This window comes from Apus apus, chromosome Z (genome assembly GCF_020740795.1).
Source record: "Apus apus isolate bApuApu2 chromosome Z, bApuApu2.pri.cur, whole genome shotgun sequence".
In the NCBI taxonomy this organism is placed as follows: domain Eukaryota; kingdom Metazoa; phylum Chordata; class Aves; order Apodiformes; family Apodidae; genus Apus; species Apus apus.
In genome coordinates, this window is record NC_067312.1 from 55,253,630 (window position 1) to 55,273,378 (window position 19,749).

A 19,749-nucleotide genomic window follows, 5' to 3' on the forward strand; every position below is an offset into this window, starting at 1 on the left:
AGGCATAAGGAAACAACATTTGACCTCTTAGATGAATCAGCTTCTATGTTTTCAGAGGCACTACAAGTTTTTTAGATCAATACAGTGCTAACTTGGTACCATTATAAGCCCACATGGTACCTTCAGAGCTTCTCTGAAATCAGATTATTGCTGATTTCATACTTTGATTTCTAGTTAATAAAAAGCTGCATATGCCCTCTAGGAGATAAGATGGAATGGAAAGACTGGAATGGGCAACACAGGGAAGATAGTCAGCAATGCCTGAATTCCAGGAAACAGAAACTGCCCTGGGAAAATGTCTTTTCAATCACTTAGTAGGTAGAGGTGCCCACTGATAACCCCAAGGCCAAGATGAGACATTAGATTATGCCTCTCAGGTATATGGGATGGCACAACCTGGCTGATTCAATGAGTTGTTTCAATAGGTGTTGTACGTGATGTGAATTAATCTCTTCACTGCATGCCTGGATCTCACTGTTAGAAATACGTTGCCTGTTTTGGCAGATGGTGCAGCCTGAAAGATGAGCTTAACAAGCAAAAAACCATATTTTTTTTAGGCAAAAACACGGTTCTCATCTATTCATTCTTTCTCTAATTTATTAGGATATTAGGGGGTGCTGCCTACTCTTCACAGACATACAAAATCAAAGTTTGTTACAGTGTTGGTATTCTCTTGGTGAAGAACAAGGCAGAAAAACCTACCTCGTGGAGTTTGCCCATCTCCTGTGTCCTCACAAGTTTTATTTAGAGCTACACAATTCACATGCCAGCTGTCCCTTGTGAATGGTTAGTGGCAAATGCATGTCAGCCCACACAAGCGCTCCTGACATTTTCTTTTTATGCTGGCTCTGTCCTCAAACAAGGCACCTCTCATGTCCACAGGAGGATTTGGGAGTGGAGGGAGCCACAATCAGTGTTGGGAAGGTGAGGTGTGGGATGAGACCACAAAGCAAAGGACATGCCTTTTTGTTCAGCTTACAGTCTGCTTACTATAGCATGGGCAGACCCTGTTGAAAGAGTAGAAAAAACAAAGAGATTGATTTTTGCACTGTCAGTTCAGACTCTCTTCAGGAAACGATATATTTTATAAAATACAGTTGCATACATACTTAACCATATCTCGCTTGGTTAGTGCTAAAATATACCTTCTTGATTCTTTGTTACCTTTTTTCTAACTGTAAACTAACTGATGAGTTTGTCTTTGAACAACTAAGCTATCTGATGATTCTGCAGCATTAGTCAGCTCTGTGGCCAGTTGCCATTTTTCAAGGTCAACAGGAGGAGATGAAGGACATTGACTGATGCATAACTCTTAGGATCAGGCACCAGAAGCAAGTCAAGAAGGTAAATCAGAAGGCTAAGTTGCTGATTGTACTTCATATATTAAAAATTCTCCTCAAAAAATAAAAAGGCATTAGACATCAACAGGAAAAGTGTTGGTACTCTCACACGATACACAAGTTAAATTTTATGTTGGTCTCTGCCTCTTCACATACTCTGTTTCATAAAGGCCATTGTTTAAGGTTAATTAGAATAGTTTCACACATCTTGAAAGCCATGGATAAATGAAGAGGATCATGCAGATGAGATGCTCTGGAGAACCTCCCTTTCTATTTCTGGCTTGGAGGTTGCCCCATCCAGGTGACATCTCTCTGCCTTGTGTTACTTGTGAAAAATTCATTAAATCCATGATCTTTGCCTGTCACAATACAATCCTCTTGCCTTGCAGCTTCTGCATGAGCAATGTTGGGCAGTTTCAGAGAGAAAAAGTATAGGTGATGGCCCAAACTCAGACAGTGGTTAACAGATAATTTGTAAAACTACTTAAACTGAAATCACTGATATACGTTGGAGTTGACATTGCTCTGGTGTAGGCAGATCCCCTTGTAACTTCTGCCTTTGTATGTCTGTATTCTCATGCAGGCTTAAATGCAGTGAAGATTTATGTCTGGTTCACATTTTTAAGGCACTCCCAAGAAATTATAGAGGAAAGCATTAATTCTTTGAGCCGCATGCCATAAGCCAGCCAAGGCTGTCACATGGGTGAAAACCAGGAAACTAGACCATCCAGAAAAAAATGGGTGGCCTGAGTTGTGGAGGTAAACCTAACTGGCTAATTTAAGCTAGATACCTACGTTTTTGGTGGCTTGTGTTATGAGACAGGAGGCTGGTCTTGACACTCATTTGTTGGTTTCATACCAGAGTATTTAACTTATCCATGCAGGGGTGAGAGGAAAAGGAGGTCTTTGAAGACCTAAAGATTTGTAAACATGGAATGTAATATAGATGCTATATTGTAGCTTTTAATCACCATTTTAGTTCTCTGTATTGCTTGGATGCTTCATTTAAGACTTTTAATAGCAGTAAAAGACAGTATTGCTGTTCTTAAGTGTGAGGCTAAATATGATGACTCTAGAGTAAGAGTTTGTGGCCTCTTTCTTACTGGCATTTGAAAGCTTTTATTATACTATTTTCAAAGGAACATAGTGTGGATTCAGCAAAAGCCTGACTTCAATTTTAGTTTTTAAATTTGAATTTGTGGCAAGATGTGCTTAAACTTATTATAATTGAAGCAAAGTAAGGAACTTTTTTCTCCTAAATCTTTTCAAGGTGTGATGTTGTATATGCTGAGCTAGTCATGTCAGGAAAGAGAGTCAAACTTTATCTGGTTGAGGTGGCCTCATTTTCCAAGTGGCAGGTGGTTTCAAAAGTCTCTACTGGTGCACTTTGTCCCCTAGCAGAGACAGGGAATTTTAATTGCTAATTTAATTCTGACACTTCTCTACATTCATATGCATACCATCAGTCTTAATATTTCTTTGTCTGGGCCATTCACACAACGTTAGCAGGGAAAGACATGTTTCTTCAAGTGAAAAATGTGATTGTGAAAATGTAAATTACCAGCAGGCTGCAGGCATAGCTTGCTCTCTTCTAAAACTAATTGTAATTCACTTTTGTTTAGAGCTTGACATCAGTTTAATTCAGCACTGAAGTTTTAAACAAGTTCTTAAAGTGTCACTTACAGTTTGATTATCTGACTTAAAAAAGCAATATAGGTGAGTGATGTTTAACCCAAAAGAAGCAATAAAATAACATACGCTTATAACCAATAATAGAGAAATTCTACTAAACTGTTTCTAAAGTTCCTTCCCAAACTAGAAGTATGCATTTGCTGAATAAGTACTGGGAACTCTTTTCCCAGAAGGAGCCAGTTAGTATTTCTTATCAACAGTAATGTGGCTGAGAGAAGTATTTTGGCCAATAACAGACTGCAGTATGAGCAAAGTAGTTATGAGATGTAGTTAAGTATCTTCCTGTGGGATACAGTCTTCCTAATCTGAAATTATCTAAAGAAAAATTGACTGAGCAATCAATGTATTTTACTGACAAGCTGTGCGTGAATCTTGCACAGAAAACACAACCAAGAGTTTATATCAAGTTCTACTGAGATCTGTGTTTAGAAATGTGTTTTTCTGGGCATTTACTATCTAGAGAAAATTGAAAATTATGTTTATTATCCATTCAAATGAAGAGTTAGGGATCTGAAATACAACCACCTTATAAAACATGTTAAATTACATATTTGTACATAGAATTTGTGCTAATATACATAATACATCCTGCTCTATCTGAAAAAACTAATGAAATTGTTTCTGAATTCTCAAATCTGTGCTAATGTTTGTTGTAAAAAATTTCTTTTTATCCAGAAACAAAATTCCCTTGGCAGCATTTTTTTTTTTTTTCCCCTGCTGGAAGGAAGAATTAATGGACCATTCAGAAGGAAACAATCTCTGTGAGGAAAGATGCAAATCCATCATCTATGAGTGGCTGATGTCCTGGCACGCTCACTTGTGCTGGACTGCCTAGGGGGATGGAAGAATAGCTCTCTGCTGACCTGCTTCACCCTGAGGAAGGCAGTTTGCCATTGCCTGCCCAGTGTTGTCTCCCCTCTTATCCTACCTCTCAGACCAGGACTGACCCTCTGTCCATCTTGCTCTCCAGTGTACTACGGGCTCAGAGTGAAAGGCAAGGAATATGTTAGCGGAAAAACTCACTGTGGGCAGAGAGAACACCAGGAGAGACAAAGGACTGACAGAAATGTCATGTTATTACATGGGTGTAAAACTCCCTAGGATTTACAGACAAGAGAACAAATATTTGCAAGAGAAAAAATTTGCTCCTTTCTCCATGAAGTGTAGGTGAGCTGTCTGTGGTAAAAGAAATTTGCACAAGTTCTTGAGGAAAAGGAACAATTTGTCAGTGGTTGTGAGAAAATGGTTACACTGGTCTTGGGACAGCAGGATGACTTTCCTGCTACAGATTGCTGGTTTAGGAGCAAAATCTACATATGCTGTCATAAGCTGACCCTGCTCTGCTCCTGTGAGAGCTGGGTGGAATGATCACAAGCACTTGTCCCCTCGACACTTTTAAAGAAAGAGGCAGATGGTTGCATATTTCAAGGCAACAAATTTATTTCTCTGTTTTTCCAGTTTATTGCAGTGGTAGCCATCAAATACTATTGCCTCAGTTTTTTAAACATCAGACTCCTTGCCTTTCAGTCTGGGGAAGTCCACTGTGACACTACAGGTTTTTTTCCTGTTAATCTCTACAGTCCTCCACTGCCATCCATTTGTAGCCCACCAATCCCATCAGCTGTTGCAGTTGCAGTAAAGCTTTAGAAGGCTTTAGTCAAAAGTATATGTTAGCTGTTTATTTTAAAAGGCTCTTTGAAACCCTCTCTGGCCTGGAAAGATGCTCTGGCATGGAACCCTTGGGAAGACTGCTGTCAGCTGATAGCTCCCAGCTTGCTTGTGAGCACAGCCAACTCTCTCCTCAGCTACTGCTCAGGGAAACAAGTATGATGGGATTTCCCTTCACTTCTTTTGGCAGCGCTTCTATGTAAGGCTGTAGACGCTATGGGATGTATGCTGTCTTTACACTCCCACAAAAATTTGGCTCTCAGTGTTACAGTTACTCAATGCCCCCAACACAAGAGTGCTGATGGACTTCCTTGAAGTCATTACCTGCACTGTGCTTTGGATCAAGGCCCAGTTGAACTACAATTTTTTGAGGAGGGGTCTATTATGAAACTGACTCCTTTAACACTAGACCAAATCCCCGAGTTCTTTTCTGAGGCAAAACCCTCCTGGTTGCAGTCAATAAAATCTGTAGCCTGTGGCTGGATGCTGCATGTCTGAAGCAAAACATAATAGTTTAACTGACTACCTTTTGAATAGGTTCTAGTAGGTGCCATCAGCACAGAGATGGAAACAAGGGCTGAAATGTTAACATTGCTTAGTTTTGTTCTGTCAAGGTAAAATACTCCAAAACTTTTCTCTGTGGGGAGGAGAGCTCAGCATTTCCAAGCAGAGGTTGTTGAAGTCATGGACCTTCTTCTTTTAGTCGGTGGATGGATAATAATGGACAAAAGCATTCAGCTGCAAGTTTCACACAATGTTGTCCACAAGCCTGTGGAATACAAACACTATAAAAAAACAGTTTGAAGTGAGTTTGCTGCAAGCAGAGCCCAGCTGTCAGGGCCTTGGGGCCCACTGCTACATGCAGGACTGTGCACTGGAGCGCACTGGAGCCCTTCAGGGAGAGAGGAAGTACATGGGCAGATCTTGTTCATACCTGTGGTTTGATCCTGCAAACAAGGTATGGCACATGAATGTAAGATAACCAAGTAGAAGGTACCTCAAAGTGATACGCAAATATTGATAAATAAATAGCAGCCCTGCCAGGATTTTAGTCTGGAGCTGGAATTTACTCTCCTTGGGCAAGTGTCCTTTTCAATTCCTTCCCACTTTCTTCTGCTACAGATTTCTTCTTGCATTAGGCATTTTTACCTGCTGCAAATGGTATTGTCCACCCACAGTTACATCTGAAAATGTCAGTAGGGAAGACAGGGCATGATATCCTGTGCTTGACAGCCTCTGTAGAAATGTGGAGCAGCTTATGAAAAATGGTAAGGTGTGGTCATCAAGCTGCATAGCTAGAAAATTATTTCAGTAATTTCAGTTTAAATCTTTTTTCCTTTTGGGCTCTATTGCTGGCACTGAGTCTTTGGTTCATGATACAATACATACCTAGTCTTAATTACAGTTAATCACTTCATTATTTTCATAATTTTGATTCCTTTGCTATTTGAATCTGCACCAGGATAGAGTCAAAGTATCATTTGGAGTAGAGGACTAGGAAAATAACTAGAAAAAACTATTATGTTGGGTAAAAATATATTGGTGTTTGGACTGTAACCACTAGCATCCCAAAGTGTGAAGCAAGTAAATGCCGTCCCTGTCTGCTGGCAATGTTGTGCTCTCAGGTGCTGTTTTAATTTCTAAATAATCCTCATCTGAGTGGAAGATAATTCCTACTGCTTTTCCTTGGAGTGGCTGTTGTCCTCCCATTCTTCAGTGTGATGTGTGCCGTGGAGGAAGGAACTAAAAGAACTTACTGCACATCTTGCCAGGTTGAAAAGTGACTTTCAGAGCAATCCTGTCTAGTCACAAAGCTGTATCTAGCTAAGATTATTGTGACATTATTATTAGAAGTCGCTGCAGCAACAACTTGCCAAATGAACTGTTAAAAGGAAACCAGACTCACTGAGCCGGAGTAAAATTCATTAAAGGCTGCTTGAGGCAATACACAGTCTTTGAAGGTCTTTATCTTTTTAACCGTCTATGCCAGTATCTGTGGCAGAGCCCTCCACTTCTTTTTATCTCATTTGAATGCAAATAGCCATTTAAAAAACTGCAACTTCCTTTTAGTGACAAGCGGTGGTGTGTCACTGTTAAATTGGGCAATTTACTGACAGGCAGAAACATGAATTAGGAAGGAAATGCTTTTTTACTATTAAAGAAAAGGATATGTTCCTGTTTTGGGAACTCTGCCGTTGGGAGTTTTTGGCTGTTGCTTTCCCCCATGAATTCTGAGTACCTCTTTGGTGGTTGTTGGTAACGAGGCTTAAGTTTCAGAGATGCTAAACCGTTTTTTCTTCAGGTGACAAAAAACAAGGAGGTACAAAACTGATTCCTGTAATCAGAGGACCCACAATTAGAGCCCACCGTGCAAAACAGGAGCAGTAGCTTGCCTGTGCCTCAGCGCATGAGCCAACACTGCCGTCTAGCTTCTGCAAAGGTTTTGTGTGGTTTTGCTTCACTGCAGTTGCTCACATTCATGCGCTACAGAGCTTTGTCAAGCCTCTGATGGTGAGTCGAGGTCCTGTAGCACTGACTTCTGCTCAGATACGTGTCCCTTTCCCCAGCAACGTTTGAAGTGGTCACAGCACTGAAGGAGTGATGGCAGATGGCTGCAGCAAACAGCAGAGGAGGCCCTGAAGTGGCAATCCAGCAAGAAAACTCCTAGCCTGTATTTGGAGATAGGGAACTGAGACCTGTCTATCCAAACTCTCACGGGATTTTTGGCAGCACCATTATTGAGACAAATGGGTCCTAGGTCTGTTCAGTGTTCCTCATCACAAAGCCCTGGTAATGTGCTTGGACACAGTCCTCTGACATGTCACTCTCCTTTGAGCTTAGTGCTGTCTTCTGCTTTCCTGTGTCTCTCTTTTACCCTTACCTGTCTGTCTCATACTAAACATCCATCTTTCGTCCTCCTTAACCACAGAATCTGTAGCTTTTGCTTCTTGGTCTGTGGTGACCTGGGAGCTGCTTGTACGCTGAAGTACTGTCTTTAGTTTTTATGTAAAACATCTGGTCACCATTAGGATTTTGAAAGATTGTTAGGTTTCCGTTTACCGTGAACTTGCATGTATTTACCAAAATCTGTATTTATACAGCTTTTAATCTGTATTTATACAGCTTTTAGGTTACAGGTGGCATTGCATAAACAATACAGAAGATAATAAAATCACATGGTTATTACTAAGCAGGCAGAGGGCTCTACTGAACTTTTAGTTTGAATTTAAGTAATTCCTCCATTTTCAAACAGCATGTAATGCAGAAATGAAGAAATTATTTTGCAACTTCCTTGCTGGTGTAATCTAGGAGAAATTGATTATCATTGGTATGTTAAACTGAGGTAAATACAAATTTAGCCCAGTTGTCTGGCTATTGATTTTGTTTCTGACAGTTTCCAATAGCCTTCATTAAATAACTCAGCTACATTAGCTATCGTTACATATTCTTATCAACCTTATAATTAACATGTATCCGTGGGTACTACCTCATGATAGTGAGGCAAGGTCGTATTTGAAGAATCTTTTTTATCTGTTGAAGCAGCTGTCAGTGTGGCTGCATACCTGGTTGAATTAATTAATCATTTCATTAAACAAAACTCCTCTTAGCTAAGCTAATCAAAAGCATGCTGATCACATTTTCCAAACAATGCCCTGAAACCCAAACAAACAAACCACTTCAAGACTAATAAACCAGCCTTGCTCTAATAAAAAAAAGCTATGCCTTATTAAAAAGGATTAAAAAGAAAAAGAACAGATCTGAGGGGCATATCATCAGCCTTATGAATATATTACTTTTGGGCGGATTGCAGTGGCAAAACAGCCATCTCTGGTGATCTCATCTGAATGGTTAATGCTGCCTAAACAGTTATTTGCTGTACCACGTTGAATGTGACATGAAACACATGCTTTCTGTTCTTCCCTGCATCTTTGTGGTCAAGGAGAGGATGATGGATGTTGAGTGCTAGGTTCAAATCCTTCTCACAACATCCCAGAAGCAAGCTGAGGTTTGCATGTGCTTCCTGACTTTCATGAGCAAGCACATAAGCACAACAGAGTTTGAAAGGAAGGGGAGGTGGAACATACAACATAGGTGATAACATTGTAAGTCAACAGCTTCAGAGACAGATTCTTCAGAGGGAGGTAGCTCGATGTATTGGGAAATGAGACAACTGGCATCAAAACTACATAGGAAGTACATTTTTAATACTGCTATCAACAATACACTGAGCTTGTATTCTTATTTCTTGTGACTGGATATCTACTAGAGATCTTAAATTACTTTCAATAAATTACTTTCTCAGGAGCTTGGTTCCAGACAGGCATCCTTATGGCCCTGTCTTCAAGACAATGCACAACTTCTGGGCAGAAGAATTGGAGTGAAGATTTAGTTCAATGTGGAAAACTGAGCTGAATCTAGACCTCAAGTTTTGGAATTCCTCTGCTTTCCTGTAGGTCTCCAGTGCATGTTTTATGATTTTAGTGGCACAAGGCAGAGACTTTCTCAGTTTCAGATCCTTGGGATGCACATAATTTTAATTCTTGCTTTCCTGAAAGAGCTGCTGCAATTGGGAAAGTAGCACAAGGGTGAGCTGCAGACAGAAGCTGCAAGCTGTGTCCTCTCCACTAGAATAGAAGGAGGTATTTCCCAAACTCTGTGGGGGTCTTTGATCCCACTTCCACGTTACCTGGGAGAAAAAAGTTGCCTCTTGCTGCCACCACCATCCTGACAGGGCTTCAGGCAGACACCAGGATGTGGAGCTGAGGATGTTTCTTAGACCCTTGACATTGTCTTTGGCACGGTGCTGTGATAACAGGAGAGAGAAGAGGGAGAGTGGCCAGGGCAGGGCAGGGAAGAGAAGAAAAAGCTCTTGAGACTCTCAGTTCACTTAATACATCTGCAGAAACATCACATGATTTTCTCAGTTAGCCAAGGGCCATGCCAGAAAAAGCAAGGTTTTTTTTCTGCCTCTCTGCTGTCTCAGTGTGTGGTCCTGGTCAGCAGCAGGGACATTTTCAGATGTTTAATCTCTGCTGGGAGCAGCTTTAAGCTCTCCCTTGAGCTTCCAGTGATGAGACACAATGGGCAGCTCTCGCTTCTCTGGAGGCCCTTGGAGAGCTGGCAGCACCGGAGCCAAAGGGAAGGAGGGAGATGCAACCTGCTGTGCTGCTTCCCAGCAGCCTGCACAGCTCCAGCTCCCAGGGCTGGCAACCAGATTTGGAGTAATGCTGGGGTGTATTTTGACATCTCATGGCAGCTTCCGGGTCAACCAGCTGTGTCAGGATGAACACTTGCTATCCAAAAGGAACAAAGTCAAGAGAGGGCAATTCCCATCATGGTGGCTGCAAAATGGCATTTGGAATGTTTGCAGCAGAGTGGAACAACCCAAAACCCTGCAGTGATAGACATGTGCCCACCTATACCCCCAGCTGCATGCTGGTGATGTGCACCTGAACAGAAACTGCAGAAGCTAACAGTGAGAGGCCACAGCCTTGGGCAGGCTGGTGGTCAGAGTGTCACCAACACAGCCAGCCATGTCACTCCTGCTTCTAGGACTGTGCTGCTGGAGGTACCTGGCTGGCCACAGGAGGGGGAGGACCACTGCACCTGGCAACTGCTGGAGCAGCAGCACAGTGAGGTTAACAGTGCACCAAAGCTGAGCTTGTGCTGTCTGGACAGCAAAGAATCACCTGGCCGCTCAGCTTTGGCTCAAAGTCAGTGGAGATGCAGAGAGCCCCTCTGTCAGCATAGGAACGCTCCTGGGGCACTGCCAGGGTCTGTGACAATGCTCAGGTACTTGCAGGGTGATACAGTTAAGACGGGAGATGCTAAAAACACAAAGGGATCGAATAGCCTTAGCCTCTGCTGACCTCCATCCCTGGAGAAGCTGCCACTGCCATGCCCCAGGCCATCATTTTTGGTGGCAAGGCAACCCAGAGAGGGGTGAGGGTTGCCCCCCAGGGGCACTGCAGGTCCCACCATTCCTTGGGCACTGCTGGTGCTGTAAGTGCTGCTCAGGGGAACACAAGGCATGGCCTCCATGCTCACATACCCTCAGAGTTCCTGGTGGGAAGAACTCCTGCTGCTGACCACAGGACCCTGGAAGACATGACAGCCCAGGAAGCAGGGTCAGGCTCCCCAGAGGAAGACTTTTCCTCAGCTTCAAGAGGTCTGTGGGTTGAATGTGCTGCTGATATGTGCAGGGTGTGGGAGAGGAGTCACAAGACTTCTGCTCTTCCTAGCTGTGTAGAAAACCAGTATCACAAAACAGATCCATTTAGGTTCCAGAATTGCTTCAACTCCTAAACTAAAATCCCTCTCTGAAAATCCTCGGGCACCTTCCATTTTCCCGCACTGTTCACTCAGGGGGTTTCAGAGGTACACTCTCAAAGGTTATCCCACCTGGCCAAAGAGTCAACACAAACACACAGCACTGAGGAGGTCCACCAAGTTGGACCATCCTGGATATGGAATCTACCTACTGTGCCAATGATGGGAGACTGTAGGGGTCTTGGTGTCAGCAAACAGTGCAGGTGACAATGAGGGTCTGAGGTCCAGCTGCTGCGACAGGACTGGCATGTGTGCCCCCTGTGCAGCCACTGAGGGAGCCGGGGCAAGCAGAGCAAGTTGAAGTTATAGACCCAACGCAAAGCAGGACTGCAGGTCACAGCCCATGTGCCTGGCAGAGGCAAACACTTTCCCCACACATCAGGAAAAAGATATACACTAGTACAGATCAGTAAGAAGAGCTCTTTTTATCTTTCCTAATAACTGTTTATACCTTAATTACCTTCTCTTTCCTAAGAGCTATATATGCTTTATTTGCCCAAGCAACCACAGGGCTCCTCCAGCCTTCAGACAGATCCCTCCGTGCCCTTCAAGACAACGCTGAGCTCCTGGAGGTGGCCTAGGGCAGCCTGGGAGCAAAGAGGCCGCTCTCCAGCTGCCGCTGGGCAATCACTCGTGCCCCATAGAGAACGAAGCCCCAGGTAAGCAGAACCACAGTGGCCACTACCTGGGAAACAAAGCAGATGGTACGTTGGCTGTGGCAGCACCGGGACTGCCTGCTGCCTCCACCAAGGGGCACGCACAGCCCTGCTACCCCCAGGGGTAAACCCGCCCTCCAAGCCGGACAGCTTCGGGCCTGGAGCCCCAGCTGGCATACAGAGCCTGGCCCCCCACAGCCCTGCTCCCCCTGAGGTAAACCCGCTCAACAGGCCGCGAGGCCAGCCCTGCTGCCCCTGCGGAAAACTCGCCCTCCAGACCAGGAGGCCTCGGGCCTGCCACCCCCCCCCCCCCGCCGGGCGGCTTCCGAGTCCCGCTACCCCCGAGCGAAACCCGACCGCCAAGGCCAGCTCCCCCGCCCCGCGGTTCCCCGCAGCCCCTCCCGCTCCCGGCGCACCAGCCGACCCAGCCGGCCCGGGTCCCGCCCTGGCGCCGCCATCCCGGCCCAGCTCCGCCTCGGCCTCCGCCCGCCCCCCCGGCGCGGAAGTGGCGCAACGCAGCGGCGCCGCCTTCCGCTCCCGGCAGGCAGCGCGGCGCCCGGCGCGGTGCGGCCGGTGCGGGGGACGAGCGTTCCCCTGGCAACCCCGCCGCCCATGGCGGAGCCGCTGCGGCGCCTCTGGGAGGCCGCCCGCCGCCGCCGGCCCGCGGGGGAGGACCGGCGGGGGATCTCCGGCTCCGGGCACTACCGGACGCGCCGTCGGCTGAAGACGGCGGCGGCCCGCACGGGGAGCCAGGGCTCGGCGGCGGTGAGTAGGGGTCCGGCTCCGGGAGCGAGGCCGGGAGTGGCCCTTCGGGGGTTGGTGGCGGCGGCCGGGAGCCGCGGGGGAGGAAGGTGGGTGGGGAAGTGAGGCGCGATCCCGTTCCCCCGGCGGGCAGGCCTTGTGGCAGACGCCCCCGGGGTGTGCGCAGCCCCGGCCCGTGCTGCCGGCGTGGCTCCTGGTGCCCGAGTGTCCGTCCGTCCGTCCCGCCCGGTCGGCCCCGCAGGCGGCACGGCCTGCTCCCGTGCTGGGCGGGAAACGGGGGGGCTCGTGGGCCTGGAGGCAGCTATGCACCTCACTGCCACTGAATTGCAGCGCCTTAGGATAATGCTGAAACCCAAAGGATAAATAGATAGGTTTATTGCTAACCGCGGTCACGTTGGGACCTCCGACACAAGAAGAACACGGAATGAGGCTGGGGGAGGGCCAGAAAGATGATCGGAGGGCTGGAGCGCCTTTGCTGTGGAGACAGGCTGAGAGTTGGGATGGTTTAGCCTGGAGAAGAGAAGGCTCTGGGGAGACCTTATAGCGGCCTTCCAGTGCCTGAAGGAGCTACAGGAAAGCTGGTGGGACTTTCTACAGGGGTGTGTAGTGATAGGACAAAGGTTAATAGTTCTAAGCTGAAAGATGGGAGTTTCATATTGCAGAGCAGGAAGAAATTCTTTGCTGGGAAGGTGGTAAGACTGGAAGAGGTTGCTCAGGGAATTTGTGGATGTCCCTTGCTGGGGGACAAGGCCAGGTTGGATGGGGCCTGAAGCAACCTGATCTCATGGGAGGTGTCCCTGCCCGTGCAGGGGGATTGGAACTAAATGTTCTTTAACGTCCCTTCCAGCTCAGACCATTCTGTGATTCTCTGACAGCCTGACTCAACACAAAAGCAGTGTGTGGCTGAGGATGGGTATGGCAGTCACACTGGGCTGTTTCTTCATTCATTGAAATAAAGACTAATTTAGGCTGGAAAACATCCCCAGAGGTTTTCTAGTCCAGCAGGTCAAATGTGGTCCAGCATGAGTGCCCAGCAAAACACAGGTAGAAGGTACAGGAAAAGGACATGTCCAGTGAAACTTGGGAACTGGTATTTTAGTTTGAGTGCAGGTACTTATTTTTACTCTTTTTTCCAAAAGCACGGAACAAATTGTTGTCATATTTTTCATGTGTAAACACTGGTCTCTTTTGAAGTGTTTTCTGGAGGATACTGTGCTAATCATAAACCTTTACTCCCCACATCAAAGCAGTTATTTACGAGCAGGCAAGAAGATAGTGTCCTGAAAGTTTCCTTCATGTATGCCAGCCTGATTCAGGCTCTTTTTAAAACCTAAAACACTGAAGAGCCAGGTTTCACCGTGGAGAGAAGCAAAGCAAAGCGGTTAGGTCTTGCTGCCTCCGCTCGGTGTTCTCTCAATGGTAGTGCTGAACATTAAAGGTGGCTGCTGTGGGTTTCTGCAGCTTAACTGTAATGTTTTTCTCTCTTTTTTTTTCTGTCTTTTGTAGAACATGACCTCAGCAGGCAAGGAGTTTTTGGAAGACTGCAACTTTTCACCAAAAGCTGGCACCAGCAAGCTGCCAACAGATGCATCTCCTGACTCAAAATGCCCCATCTGCTTGGATAGATTTGACAACGTTGCATATCTAGACCGCTGCTTGCATAGGTTCTGCTTCCGCTGTGTCCAGGAGTGGTCCAAAAACAAGGCAGAATGTCCCCTCTGCAAACAACCCTTTTTTTCCATTTTCCACACAATCCGTGCAGAAGATGACTTTAAGGAGTATATCCTCAGCCCTTCAGAAAACAGTTCTTTTGCCAGCCCAGATGGACGGAGGTTCCGTTACCGCACCACCATGACAGGGGAGCGCCGCACCAACAGTTCCCCCTCCCGAAGGACACGGTCCCCTCCGGATAATGGGATATTGTTTGAAGGGCTGTCAAGTGAGCCAGTGCGGCAGAGGGACGGAGAGATTCAGCAGATGATGCGGAGGCTGGCCTCAAGGAGGCAGGCGAGCGCAGAGGGCAGAGCTCTGCGGCAGATCCAGGAGGAGGACATGATCAGCTTCCGCAGAGCTCTGTACCGCACCGGCGTGCGCATCCGCAGCATTCAGGATGGTGGTCGCTATCGTGACATCTCTGCTGAGTTTTTCCGCCGTAACCCTGCTTGCCTTCACAGGCTGGTTCCTTGGTTGAAGCGAGAGCTTACGGTCCTGTTTGGTGCCCATGGATCTCTGGTTAATATTGTGCAGCACATTATCATGAGCAATGTGACGAGGTATGATCTGGAAAGCCAGGCCTTTGCTGACGATTTGAAGCCTTTTTTGCTGAATCGGACGGAACACTTCTTACATGAGTTCATCAGTTTTGCACGTTGTCCTTTTAACTTGGAAGCATATGATCAACATGCCAATTATGACTGTCCTGCGCCGTCGTATGATGAAGGAAGCCACTCAGACTCATCAATTATTACCATATCTCCAGATGTGGCATATTCCCAAGGGCCAGATAATAGTTCCTCTGTGACTGGTCTTGCTCAGGCCCCCTGGGATGATGAAACCCCAGGGCCTTCCTATTCCATTTCGGAAGAGGCTCGTGCAACCATATCTTCTCCTCTGGAGACATCAGAAAGTTCTGATGAGGACTCTGCTACAAAGAGTCAAAGAACCAAACTGCAAGCTCAGTCACAGGCTAATGCTGACTCAAACGACAGTGACTCTTCCTCAGACAATTGTGTTATTGTTGGGTATGTTAAACCATTAGCTGAGAGGACACCAGAAGTGGTTGAGCTGTCCTCGGACTCTGAGGAGTCCACTGAGGAAGAGAAAAGGGAAGATGTGAAGAAACAGCAGCCAATCCAGTGTCGCAGCTGGAGTGACAGTGAACCAAGCAGGAGTTTCTCCCCACATTCCCCCACATGCAAGGAAGATGTAGGTAGCTGTAGAAGCTGCTTATCTCCTGCAGTTGAGAAGACCGAGTCAAAAGATGATGAGAAGAGCAAATGTAAGGTAAAAGATCTGTCTCCACAAGATGTGAGCTGGAGCCCTTCTTCAGGGAGTGACACAGTGTGTTCCCCTTGGAATCACAGATTGTCTAGAAAGAGGAAGACCAGGAGCCCACAGTCCTGTTCACGGAACAGCCAAGGCAGTCATGGCCATCGGTCTAGGAAGGAGCATCGTAGCAAAAGCCAACTGAAAAGGAGACGATCGAGAAGCAGAGATAGCAGCAAGCATAAGAGCAAAAGAAGCAGCAAGAAGTCGAGGGCTCATGACACCAGGTCCTCTCTAAAGAACCAGAGAGGCTCACTAAGTCATGAGAGCACTCCATCCAGAGAATTGAGCAGATCACGATCACGCAGCAAAGGCCACAGCAAAAGGAGATCAAGAAGCAGAGACAGTGATCATTATTATGTAAGAGACAGTTACCAAAGCAGATACCAGTGGGGTTATGCTTTCTGTAGTCGAAAGACATTTGGAGATGGCTATGAATCCTCCAGCAGGAGGAGGACTCAGTCTAGTACTCTCTATTCGAGGCAATCTGCTAGTCCAGAATACAGGATACGATCATTTATTGAAAGAACTCGCCCACATAGCCAGAAGGGGGTCCATGAGAGACACTATTACTGCTATGAAAGATGCAGGTCAAGGAGTCGATCAAGCAACAGGTCAAGGACACCCTCGGGAGGAACTGACAGAATGAAAAGTGAAAAGCCTGGAGGAAAAAGGAAGTACAAAACTCGTCACCTGGAGAACACTTTCATGGAGAGCACAAGTCTAGAAAGAGAAAATGACTCCAAGAAGACTTCCACAAAATTCAGAGACTGCTGCAAAAATGAAGATAGCCTCTCAGATAATCGAGCAAGCAGCGAGACAAAGCATAGGAAAAAGAAAAAAAAGACAAGGAGTCCAAGTGTAGAGATAGTTTATGAAGGAAAAGCAACAGACACAGCAAGGCATCTTAAAAAGAAAAAGAAAAAGCATAAGAAGAAGCACCGGAAACACCACTTGAGTAATTCGGCACACTCTTCTCCAGTGGTGATCACCATTGATAGTGACAGTAGCAAGGAGCCTGAAAGTACCGAATGTGACAGCAGTGTTACTTGGACAGGCAAAAGCCAGATAAATCAGGGGGGAAACGAGTCCCCATCTTCTTCACTAGGGAAGACAGGATGTGGAGATGTTTACAGAGTTGGTGAGGAAACTGGGGGAGCAGCTAGGAAGAGCAGTGTTCCTACCAGCAGAGGAGACTTAGATGGGGATATTAAAAATGCTGCTGTGAAACCTGGAGAAGCAGCAGCTGATCAGAGTCTTTCCATGGTGGATGCTGGCAGTAGCACCCCTCACACCGAAACTGTCACCAGCCACATTCCAGAAGCACCAGAAACGCCTTCCAGTCCACTGCCTTCCCCCAGGACTTCCTTCCTAGAGTGTCCAGAGAGACAACCGTTGATACTCAGACTGCCAAAGAGACTTGTCAGCAGATCCTCCTGGTTTGATTTCCCAGAAGAAAAAATGTAGCACACTTTCCATGGAACACTTCTTAAAATTATTTGTTTTAACTACCTTTTTCCCTTTGAGAACAAAACCACCTGATGTTATTTGTGTATATTAAAAGACGTTTGGGAAATGTGTGAAACCTTTGAATGTGTATGCACTTTTAAGTCAAAGAAGACAATATTGCTAGCACGTAACTTGTAAAGTTTTTCAGAAGACTGTTTAGAAGCTCTAATTTCATAAAGCCATCCTTTATTGTTGTAGTATGTAAAGTATTTCAGAGTATTTCAAAGTTTTGTTTAAAACCACAAAAAAAGGACCCTAAACCAAAACCCAGAAAATGTGTTTTATGAGGACTGCTCTTCCTAGATAAAGGAAATCAGTTTGTAAGAAATTATTCAGACTGAATGTTAAAATTTGAATAAAGCAATAAGACTTTTTTTTTGTAAATGAATTTAAATGTGTGGACCATATACTTTTCAAACAGAATGTTTATGTTTCTGTTTTGGGTGTCTTGGCAGTACACACCATTGGCTGTTGGTGTGTCAGGAGTAGTCCAGGTTGGAAAGAACCATTGGAGGTTGTCAGGTCCCAGCTGTCACTGAGAGCAGGAAAAACTGATCAGAGTGCACAGGATTTGTTCAGGTTCTAATATTGCCCAAGCTGATGGCCTCTCTGTGCTACCTCTGTTAATATTTGAGTATTCCCATATTTCCACATTTTTTTTGGGTTTCCCTTGTTGCAGTCTGTGTCTTCTACCTCACATCCTATTGCTGTGCAGTTCTGGAGGAGCCTATTTTCCTCTTCTGGATGCCCTACCACTACTTACTTTAAGATACCAGTCTTGTCTGGAGCCTTCGTAATAGAACAGCTCCTCCTGACCTGGCTTTGGGCAACTCTTACCGAGCTCAGTTCACCCAAAATGTCCTGCTGCAGGTATGTGCCAGGCACAAGTCAGGCTGGGTGGTCTTCTCCAGTTTTGGGCCTTCTCTGTGCACAGCAGCTCCTTTGTGGGCTGAATCGGGAAGCTGCCTTTTGTCTCTTCTATATGACTGCCTCCATGAGTGGTGGGGTTGACCTCGGCTGGTTGTCTGCCAGATAGCCACCCTGCTGCTCTGTCACTTCCTCTCCTCCACAGGATGGGGGAGACGGTAAAATGGGAAAGCTCATTGGTTGAGATAAGGACAGGGAGATAATTTAATTATTACTGTCACAGGGCGAAGAAACATGGGGACAATTAAGTTTATTGCTGAATAAAAATTGAGTAGGATGATGAGAAAGGCAGAACTAAAACCACCTTCTCCACCCTAATTCTCAGGCTCCACTTCTTCATCCCTCAATCTTCTACCACCTCCCTCCCAGCAGTGCAGGGGGATGGGGAGTGAGCATAGTGGTCAGTCCATAACATCATGTCTCTACTACTCCTCCTTGCACTGTTCCTCTGCTCTAGCATGATTCCTTCCTACAGGGTGCAATCCTTCATGAACAGGCTGCTGCAGCATGGGTGCCCCACAGGGTCAGAGTTCCTGCCAGCACAGGCTGCAGCTCCTGCTAGGGTCCTGCTCCTGCGTGAACTGTAGATTCCTCTTCAGGGCATCTTCACTGCATCTGGCATGGTGAATTCCACAAGCCATGGATATCTACTCTGCTTTGATCCCCCATGGGCTGCAGCACGACAGCCTGCCCCACCATGATCTCCAGAGGCTGCAGGGGTATCTCTGCTCCAGTACCTGGAGCACTTCCCCTCTCCTTGACTTATCTGCAGGGCTGTTTTGCTCCTGTTCTCATTTTCCCTTCCCCAGCCCCTGACCTGTAGCTGCCCCCAAACCTCTGACCCACATTTACCCCCCCCCAAATCCCTGCCCCACATTTATTCCTCAACCCCAGACCCATATCTGAACCCTCAATCCCTGATAGAGGGATTTGGATGGATATAGGTGTCTGGGCTTTCAGCTGAGTGGAAGGTCTATCCGTATCTAGGAAGATGTGGGCTTCTTCATTGCCAGAAGTGACTTGTTAAGAGTTTGGGAGTGTGGTGCTGTCTTTCTCCATCCCAGAGTTGAGATAAAGAATGGAGACCAGCTGCAAAGCCCTGCTTGTCAAGAGATCATAGACTCTTTTGCAAGGTCCATGTACTTACATCACTTAATGACAACCTTAAAAATAAAATGACAGTTCTTAACCTAAGCTCTGACACTTTCCAAGAGTGGTCACCAGGTCTCCATAGGTACTGAAACAAAATAGATTAGATGGGAGTTATGCAAGAACATGCATATATATGAATATTTTACAGCTGGTAAGTGAGCCTACCAGGGATAGTGCCATACATGCTGGACTTACTGCTAACAAACAAGAAAAGGCTGGTGGACGATGTAGTGGTTGGAGGTTGTCTTGGGCACAGCGACCATGATATGGCAGGATTTTCAATACATGGTGAAGTTAGGAGGGTTGTCAGCAAAATCTCTACCTCAGATTTCCAGAGGGCTGACCCTGGTCTCTTCAGGGTGCTGGTTTGGAGAGTCCTTTGGGAAGCAGCCCTCAAAAACAAAGGGGCCTAGGAAGGCTGGGCTTACTTTAAGAATGAAATGATGAAGGTACAGGAGCAGCTGTCCCTGTGTGCCAAAAAAGGAGCCAGCGAGGGAGAAGACTGGCCTGGTTGAGCGGGGAACTATTACAAGAGCTCAGAAATAATAAAAAGAGTGTATCAACTTTGGGAAAAGGGACAGGTGAATCAGAAAGTATTTAAGGATATTGTAAGGGCATGTAGAAAGAGAATTAGAGATGCAAAAGCTCAGCAAGAACTTGATCTGATC

At 46.1% G+C, this 19,749-nt stretch overlaps 1 protein-coding gene and 1 long non-coding RNA gene across 4 annotated transcripts; one reads left to right on the plus strand and one right to left on the minus strand.

Annotated features, from left to right (window-relative positions):
* Nucleotides 1-4,471: 4,471 nt before the first annotated feature.
* Nucleotides 4,472-12,189, minus strand: LOC127395912 (uncharacterized). Of its 3 annotated transcripts, none has more exons than XR_007891873.1 (5): nt 12,103-12,189; nt 11,491-11,715; nt 10,753-10,942; nt 9,388-9,504; nt 4,472-5,469 (listed from the first exon to the last, which is right to left on the minus strand). It is a non-coding gene; the product is annotated as an uncharacterized LOC127395912 (long non-coding RNA). The 3 variants fall into 3 exon arrangements; XR_007891872.1 differs by lacking the exon at nt 4,472-5,469 and adding an exon at nt 8,889-9,261; XR_007891871.1 differs by lacking the exon at nt 4,472-5,469 and having other exon boundaries at nt 8,889-9,504.
* Nucleotides 12,190-12,261: 72 nt separating this feature from the next.
* Nucleotides 12,262-17,390, plus strand: TOPORS (TOP1 binding arginine/serine rich protein, E3 ubiquitin ligase). The gene is made up of 2 exons (XM_051643384.1): nt 12,262-12,451; nt 13,955-17,390. The coding sequence occupies exons 1-2, from the start codon at nt 12,299-12,301 to the stop codon at nt 16,958-16,960; spliced, it is 3,159 nt and encodes a 1,052-aa protein (XP_051499344.1). The 5' UTR covers nt 12,262-12,298; the 3' UTR covers nt 16,961-17,390.
* Nucleotides 17,391-19,749: the final 2,359 nt, after the last annotated feature.